Source organism: Cynocephalus volans, chromosome 4 (assembly GCF_027409185.1).
Source record: "Cynocephalus volans isolate mCynVol1 chromosome 4, mCynVol1.pri, whole genome shotgun sequence".
NCBI classification, from domain to species: domain Eukaryota; kingdom Metazoa; phylum Chordata; class Mammalia; order Dermoptera; family Cynocephalidae; genus Cynocephalus; species Cynocephalus volans.
The window spans coordinates 146,332,345-146,341,971 of record NC_084463.1 but is presented as its reverse complement, the minus strand read 5'-3'; the positions used below and the strand labels follow the sequence as shown (position 1 = coordinate 146,341,971).

Here is a 9,627-nt window from a genome sequence, read left to right as displayed (position 1 = left end):
CAGTGACCAGGACACTCGGAGAAGACGCTGCTCCCACTTGCAATAGGACACGTTTGTCCTAGGTTTACAGCAGAATGCATGACTGTGGAAAATGGCCACAGGGCTCCAGGGACCTGCTTGTTCCTTCGTAGGACCTTGTATTCTTCATTGCCTATTGGAGGATAAACTCAAAACTCAAAACTTCTTCAAAATATAACCTGAGCCACAATATAAAATAAAAAGAAACAAATCCTTTCATGTTAATGCCTTGAGAAGTTTACAGATTATGTACCAATAAAAATAAGTCCACATAACTTCTGAAATTCTGGGTGCATACACACCTGAAGCAAAAAAAAAAAAAAAAAAAAAATTAATCTACATTAAAAAAATCAAATTACAGCAGCAGTATAGTGAAAGAGGTTTTAAAAATAATAATTACATCTTTGATACAAATTCAAACTTTATACACCTCAGTTCATAGGAATGACTGTTTTTGAGAGTTTAGTACATATATATATATACAGTAGATTCCGATATGTGTCACTGCAGAGACTAAAGCCAGTGGACTTTGGGGGAGGAGGGATTAATCGGACACAGAGTTCACACTGAAGTGTTCACAGATCGCCACGCTTTTAAAAACACACACGCGCACACACACACAGACACACACAAAATGCCAACCTGAGTAAAACGTTGCTAAAAACCTAGAGTATCATGAATCACTAAGTCACATATTGCACCTTTAAATAATCCTTCTTACCAAATACAGAAATGAGAAAAAGGATAAAACAGGGACAAGAAAAGCATTTATGTCACCAGAGGTTTCCTCTGCTTCTCCTACCCCTTGCCCACAGAAATTCTCAAGGTAATATTTAGTTTCCATTCTCACCCAACTCCATGGGCTGAAAATGTTGCCAACAGAAGAGTCTTTGAAGAAAACTGGGAGGGAAAAAGGAAGAAAAAATGGAGCACAAATATATGGGGAGTGGGGCGTGGGGGTAAGGTCCTCGTCTAATCTAATGAAAACAGGAACGTTGCTGCAAAGGCTAATAACCTCTGATGCTAAACTACTGTTTAAATATTCCATATATTCCAATTATGAGATTCAATACAAAAATAGAGATATCTACTGAGTTTTGCCTGTGGAAGTATAATTCAGAAAAGGCACATGTTCAAATAGAAAATCCATTCAGAAGAGGCACCACATACCCCTTTCTACACAATAATCATCCACAATTAGGTATTTTCCATCAGCTAGATTCCAAGATACAGTAGGTAAAAATAGACCTCTGATACTTAAAATATATTCAACCCAACACAATCCTGGCTTTAGCATGTGAATCATATAAAATAGTCTTTTTTTAAAAAAAGAACCTGTTTTGAAAAAGGAAAATAAACGTCATAGCTCACTTTTCCTGGTTTTCCACGATACTCAAGAAAAAAAAAAAAAGTCATCCCACTGGTCGTCAGGAACGCAGCTAATTTGCTCCCCACCCATCCACAGCCCCCGACAGCCCCAACTTCTCACTCATCTTTTTACATGTGCAGCTTCACACCCTCAAAATTAGTTCTAACAAAACAGCACAAAGAATTAAGATATTAGACATAGAAAAACATGTCAACATTGGGGCATTTTCCTTGGCTGTGGGTGTGAGGGTCTGGTTAACTCCAGAAAAGTTTTCCTTTGGAATTAGGTGATGTAACCATTTGTCTTTCCAAATGCAGTCACTGGTGCAAGGTTTTCATAGATTGTCATTGCGGTTGTGTTCTGATAGATGAGATCTACTTTTGAGTCTTTCTGGGATCTGATAATATCCAAAACACATTGGTTGAGGAAAACATACTGGTCCTGGTAGAAAAAGGAAGGAGACAGAAAAATTGAGCACAGGTCCCAGAGATTAGCACCCAAAATTATTTTCAAACAGATCACCACCACCACCACCAGCCCCCAACCACCCCCCAAGCCCATTCACCCGACAGCAAACAGTGCAAGTTAACATGTTTCAAGAGGTAACAACATTCTGGTGAAATATGAAACCACAGAGAGCAAGATTCTCTTTCTCAATGATTCTCAACCACAGGGGCACACGCCACACCTCCCCTGCCCAAGGACAAGTATCAGAATCTCAGGGGAAGGGCAAAGGAAGAATGTGAAAGAAATAATGCACACGTGCGTTCAAACAGTAAAAAGTCCATCAAGGCTTTCCTGGCTAGTGAGGCTGTGCAGAATAAGAGTAAATTGTAATTCCCAACCGAGGACGTGGTTAAAGGGATGGTCAAGTAGAATCGGATGGAGACCACCCTTTAGGCAAGTGTATCAGAATCTGCAGGAAGCCATGAAAAAGAGGAAGACGTGTACATGCTGACACAGAAAGATGTCCATGATACTGTAAGAGAAAACACCACAGAGAAGCATGATGCATAAAACAGGGTCCGATTTTTTCCAAATACTCTGTGTGTGCATGTGTGTATATGTGCATTTGTGTGTCTGTTTACAGATGAACACAAAGAGGCCTATAAGGATGTGTGCCAGGGCTGGCTGGTTAGTTCAGTTCGTTAGAGCACGGTATTATAACACCAAGGTCAAGGGTTCAGATCCCGGTATTGCCCAGCCGCCCAAAAAAAAAAAAAAAAAGATATATGCCAAAGTGTAAACTTTGGCTACCTCTAGGGAGAAGGATTGGGGAAGAAAAAGAGGGGAAAATATTCGATATAGTCCTATATTGTTAAGTTTTTCAATATGAATATTATTTTTTCCAAAACATAAAAAAGAGATGAGGAAAAATATCGTAGGCAGTTATAAGATTTTTGTGTTTCTCAAAAGCGGAAAAAGACTGAGAAACACTACTCTATATAATTAGAGCAGAAAAAAGAAAATCCCTCTTCTGACCAATACAGAAGGTGAATTCCACTCTTTCTACCACAACCATGCAGCTCACCGCAAAGCACGCAATGTACCCAGGCCTCCAGAACATTCCCTGTTAGACTCAAAACACAGTACATATTCATAGAGTTCTAAATTGGTACAGAGCAACAGCCTGATACAAAATTAATATTCTGCTCTCATGCCAGTGAACGCACATTCACCCTGTGAGGAAGGTTCCTTCTCAGTCTATCCTGTTGAGAACATGCTGTGAAGATACTGTTTAATCAGGATCATTTCAGGGAAAGCCAAATCCAACAGTCTTACCCAAATGACACCGTAAATATTAAGCATTCATTTTGTCCACTGGTCAGCCGTCCTTCTGTAGCTATGGTAAGTGATGTTCTTTAACATTTACAAGGCGAGGTGAGGATAAATTGCTGTATTAATGCTTAAGCGGCATTACACTATTTCATATCATTTATGTTTGATAAATCTGTTTCACTAGCTAATTTTAAAGATGGTCAGATTTTCTTAAAAACAAAGAGTGAAAAATACCAGTTTTATGAGTTTAAAACGCAGAAATCAAAGTTCAGAGACTTGTGAAGATTACGTATTTGATAAGTCAGAGGGAACAAGGTAAGGAATCCTGATACTACGTGGGTTTGCAGTTCCGTTACTGGTATCAGTACTACTGTGCCACTTGTACCAGGTAATTTAATTCCAAGTCAGCTTGGATCTGCAAAGAAGGCTGACCAGTCAGCTCAGCTGCTTAGAGCATGGTACTGACAACACCAAAGTTCAGGGTTCAAGCCCTGTTACCAGCCAGCTGCCAAAAAAAATAATAATAAATTTTAAAAAGGGATCTGCAAAGAAATCCAGTGTTACTTCACAGCCAAAGAGTCTGAAAGATCTAGAAGTGTGAAATATTTTAACCCAAGTATGTGACACAACACAACCCTACAAAAACAGATGGAGGAGGGGGTGAATGGCAGACCCTGGCCTCACCTCTGTCTGCACCATTAAGGACCTGTGCATTCGAAGGTCGTACACAATCCCGTACACATCCACAGAGTTCTCGTTCTCTATCTGGTAGATCAGACGGTCAATGGCAATGAAAGTGCCCGTCCTTCCAACCCCAGCACTGAAAGAAAAGGGAAATGAGCACATTCCAGTGGGCTGCATCTACTCTAAACCTCTCACATTTCCCCATGTGCACGTACATCTTGCTTCTATCCACTGTCACACTTTGAGGGCAGTGCCCAGGATCAACAGACATCTGCTCGATTGAAACCTCAGCAAGTCAGACTGCACTGGCTTGAGACTGGGGCCTAAGTCCCAAACTTCCTTCTGAGTCAAATGCCACCAGTAAAAACCTTGCTGGAGGTTCTTAAATATCATTCCCATTTGAGTTGCTACCACAACCTAGGATGGCAAGTTTCATCAATTTATTCCCCATCAGGCAAGAAAGCCCCTCCTTCCTTCTGTCCTAAATTAATGCCTTTACCTTTAAAGCTAATTTCTTACTGTTCTAGAGTAGGGGTGGGCAGACTTTTGCTGTAAAAGGCCAGACAGTAAATATTTTCAGCTTGGTAAACCATATAGTTGCTCTCTGCCACTGTAACATAAGAACAACCATAAACACTATGTAAAAAAATGGCATGGCTGGCTTTGTTCTAATAAAATTTTACTTATAAAAACAGGCAGCTGACCAAATTTGGCCCACAGGCCACAATTTGCCAACCCCTGTTCTAGAATCTCAAGGCTTAGGGAATGACTTTATGGTCCCTTATCCAAACCTTTCTTGAATTTGTAAATGTCTATTGCATTCCCTCTTATGCCTTGCTTTTCTAAAGTGTCCATGAACATATAATTACATTTGAAATCTGTCACACACAAAACTCCATCCGCGTACCTGCAATGCACCAGAATTGGCGATTCGGGAGGAATCTGCTTCATGTAGTCACGTACCAAGTACCGAAAGTTGATGAGCAGGTCAGTGGTGTCAGGAACACCGTGGTCTGGCCAGGAGGTGAAATGGAACTGTCGCAGAGAGTGACTCTCACTCGTCTGGATCTAAAAGCCAACAAAAGGGGTTAGATCCAGAGAGAAAACCTGCCTAACAACATCCCAAAGGAAAGTGAAATCAAGCAGAGCCTGAATGCTGAACTGCACAGGGTAGATGACAGACAGCTCAACAGGAATGGTGACTACTAAAAATTAGAATTTTATATTTATATGACAGCTGATGAAGTGTTTGCACAGACTTGACCTTGCTCATCAAATCCTCATCATATGCCCAAGAAGAAGGGCTCATTATTCCCCTTTAAAGATGAGGGAGCAGAGATTTGGGGAAAAGTGAAGTGACTTCCCCAACACCCATTTCAGATGTAGCAGAAGTCCTGCATCCTCTGATGTCAAGCTCAGATCTCGTCCTTCCCGCCACAGCTGCTTGCCAGAATGTACTCACATTCTTACACCTTCACCTCCTTTGAGCTGCAGAAACCCCATCCCTGAGCCCACCTGGGAATGTCATTGACCACATAACCAAAAATAATTTATACAGATATAACTATGATGGCCAGTGCCTCGTGGACAGAAACTGCCTCATAATTCACCAGGTTCTCCAGAGAATCTAACCAAGTGGCAGGCAACTAGAAAGCAATATTCAGAATTGTAGGGGCTTGAGAAAAGATCACGAAAAAAACCATCAAGTTCAACATCAGAAAGGCAATAGAGGGCCGAGCCCGTGGCGCACTTGGTAGAGTGCTGCGCTGGGAGCGTGGCGACACTCCCGCCGCGGGTTCGGATCCTATATAGGACTGACCGGTGCACTCACTGGCTGAGCGCTGGTCACGAAAAAACGACAAAAAAAATAAAATAAAAAAGTGGGAGAACTATGGCTTTAAAAAAAAAAAAAAAAAAAAAAAGAAAGGCAATAGAAAGTGGATCCTGTTATAACAGTTAGTTATTACACAGACTGGCTTCCTACCTCAGACCAAAGCATGTTCCTTTAATTACCAGGACTCTGCCCTGGCGGGGCCATTCCTGTCCCTGACTCAACTGTACTCATCATGCCCACACCCAGGAACTGAGCTTAACCACACATCCCTGCATCTGGACTGCAGGTATTTCCATCTCTTTAATGACATCTACTTTTGAAGTTTTTTTTGTTTGTTTTTGTTTTTAATGTATATTCACTATAAGAGTAATGAATTGACATTATTCAGAATTTGGAAAACAGCAGACAAAAAAGGCAGAGTGAGGGGAGAAGGTGCCGGGAAGCCTCATCACAAATAAACTTAACATTCCCAAATTTAACCAAAAGTACTCATCCAAAGAAAGAAACGAGCTGTGAGAAACAGGAGGAGAGAGAGTAAGAGAGAGAGCAGGTAGTATGGAAGGTTATATATAGTCTTATCTTTGCAGAGGCAGGTGCAGTCAAAGGAAACTTTTAGCTCTATCTGTCATATTCTCATTTTTTAAAAGGGAAATGTATTCGTGCCTTCTGTGGAATTAAAAAATAATATTTTACTAAATGCCAAGTGAAACCCTGGATCACATCCTAAAACAGAAGGCTTTAGTGGAAAAACATGAAATCCAAATAAAGTATGGAGTTTAGTTAATAAAAAATAATAATACTAAAAGCAATTTTTTTTAAATGATGTCAACAATTGCACCCACATTTCCTCTCCACGAGAGTAAACCCCACACAGTAGAAACAACCAAGGATAAGCCAGTCGGTTTACATGGGGAAAATTTATAGATATAAGCATGACGTGTTTTAAGAGTTTTTCAACTACTATGAACTACATTACCTAGATAGCCAAGTCAGTGTGTGATAACAGCTTTGACAGCACCTCCAGCAGAAGAACTCAAACATTGAGTCCAGAGCCTTTGAGATACAGCAGTAGTAAAGAATTAGTACTTAACGCATCACACTTTATCCATGACTTATGGAATCTTCAAGGATAATTCTCACAAACTAGAACCTAACCTACCAATCCCCCATGAGATTCAACTCCACTGAATCTACTTCCAGGCTTTTCTTTCATGCACTACTCATAATATGAATAAAATTTTGTCTTCTAGTATGTTTCACTTAACATTGCATTCTAACATCTCTTCATGGTAATTCTGTAGTGTACACATCCATCATTTCTAACAGATGAATAATGATGCAGTAATCAGGTAAGTCATAGTTTAGTTATCCATTCTCCAAAAGCTAGATTTCCGCACAGTTTCCAAATTTTTGCTCCATTATACAAAAGACTGAGATTCAGCTTTATGACTAATAAGCCTTTTCCTGTATTTCAGATTATTGCTTTAGGACAGTCTCAAAATTGGAACTACCACATCAAAGGGAACAGACATGTTTAGGGCCTTGAGATACATTTCAAAGGGTTGTGCCAATTTACACCCATTGCTTCATGGCACTGCCTCTTTTCAAACACCCTTCAAAAAACAAAAAGGACACATAAATTTGACTTCCTAGAATGTCTGCACAACTTTTTTTTTAAATTGGTTATGCATGCACATTCATGGGGTACAAAGCTGATTGTCACCACTTGCCCCCAAGATGTGATGGCCAGATCAATACTATCAGCATGTCCATTACCATAAATTGTGATTATTCTCCATGTCCCCCCCCAATTAATCCCCAACCTCCCTTCCCCTCCCCCTCACCCTCACCCCTCTCCACAACCCTAGGTAAGTTCTCTCCCTCTGCAAATCCAACACACCACTGTGGTCTTTCCTCCCTTCTTTCTGCACAACTTAATTGAATTCATGTTTGTAACTTCTGAAGGGAAGGGAGGCCATATGCCTGGAATCCTATTAACATAACCGTTATAAATTGCTCCTAACAACAGACGGCCACTCCTGGTGCCATATTTCCAACCAAGTAATCCAAAAGGCCTTGGTTTCTAATGAAAACTCTATGAGCGAGTCACCTGGTAGTGGAAGAAAAGCAAAGAGCTACTGACGTGGAGCCATCATGTTACTATAAGATTCATATTATTCAGGAATAACATTCATAACTCCCCTCAAGAAAGTAAAGCTAAAGGGTTGCCTTGGAGTGTATGGAAACGTGGACTGTTTCATTCTATAAAGAAGAAAGCAAAAATATCTTTCTGATGCATAAAAAAATTAGTTAATAACAACCTAAAAAGCATCACCCCAAAATTAATACATCGTCATTTTATGATATCTATCCTTCTTGACCTCTTACTTACATTTTTTACTGTGAAATCTCTGACGGTCCATTCTGGAAGAACAACTTCTGATGTCATTGCCACAGTTATGTCCCCGTAGTCCTGAGCCTGCGTGGAGGGCCAGTACTCCTCACACTTGGTCTAGAATAAAATCACATTTTTACAAAACGACTCAGATCACACCGTCTGCAATCACAAAAGCCTCACAAGGGAGACTAGATATTGAAAACTGGTAGTAGGGATGGAATCAGTCCTTTTATTGGGTTCCGTCTGACCCTTAGAACTGTTCTTTTAATTTACAATTCTTGCCAACTCTTAAAATTAGAAGGTTTCTTGTGAAAATCTAGACTCCTGGCTTCTCTAAAAATAAATCAGAAGATCAGCCAACTCTGGGCCCTCATTTCTGAATGAAAATTGATTTAGAGCCAAGCAGCAGCTGTCCCTTGACTTGGGACACAGTCCCCAGCCAGCTCCCTCTGGCCCATGGAGTAGCTGCTCCACGACTATTCACTGAACTAATCTCCTCAGATTGACTCATGACCCCAGGCAGCTAGAAGAAACTGCCCAATACTTTCAGAAATACACTAGTTGCAATACAAATACAAACACCAATAAAGAGGATTAAATTAAATCATTTTGGAGTATTTGGTTTTTACAAAGTTGGTGAGCAGATGTGAACCGAAATAAAAACCAGGAAACGACTGCTCTCCAGGAATATCTGAATCCTCATTTGGCAAATGACTTACACACACACACACACACACACTCTCTCTCAACTTACACACACACACACACACACACACACACACACACACACACTCTCTCTCTCTCTCTCTCTCTCTCTCTCTTTCTCTCTCTCTCTGTCACACATTCAACTTCCCAAGGCGTGCTCTACTGCAGGTGGCTTCCACACCTGATTATCTGACTCACTTGAGAGGTTTGTTTTGTTTTAAAAACAGGTGCCTGGGTCCCACCTCCAGAGATTGTGACTCTGGCCACAGGATCTACATTTTTACAAAGATCCTAGGATTTTGGGACCACTGCCCACCCCCCTCAAAAAAAATAATAAAAACAAAGAACCCAGGACTTGGACACACTGACACAGACCCAGCTCAGCCTCTCACCATCTGGATATTTGTTGCTACCTTGGGAGCAAATTCTTAAACTTCTGGGCCTCAGTTTCCTCCTCTGTAAAATAATAATACTCACAGGGTTGCAATAAGAGAGGAATAACGTGTGCGAAGTAGCTAGTGCAGAAAATACACTGGCTCCCTGCCCCTTCCACCCAGACTCAGTAACATCCTTTTCTATCCTGACTTAAGATGAACAAGGGCCCATCTAAATTCATCTTCATGGGGCCGACCCCGTGGCGCACTCGGGAGAGTGCGGTGCTCCCGCCGCGGGTTCGGATCCTATATAAGGATGGCCGGTGCACTCACTGGCTGAGTGCGGTGCGGCCGGTCACAAAAAGACAAAAATAAATAAATTAAATAAATAAATAAATTCATCTTCATGTTCTCCATTAATTTAACAGCGTCATTTTTGTTTGTCTACCAGATATTTATGAGAACA

The 9,627-nt window shown here is 40.9% G+C and overlaps 1 protein-coding gene across 1 annotated transcript in view; it reads right to left on the bottom strand.

Moving 5' to 3' along the window:
• Positions 1-1,669: 1,669 nt before the first annotated feature.
• PTPRJ (protein tyrosine phosphatase receptor type J) overlaps positions 1,670-9,627 on the bottom strand; it is a 159,203-nt gene continuing 151,245 nt past the window's right edge. The window contains 4 exon segments of the mRNA XM_063094995.1: positions 1,670-1,828; positions 3,851-3,986; positions 4,758-4,918; positions 8,077-8,196. Coding sequence (XP_062951065.1) covers positions 1,670-1,828; positions 3,851-3,986; positions 4,758-4,918; positions 8,077-8,196 — 576 coding nt within the window.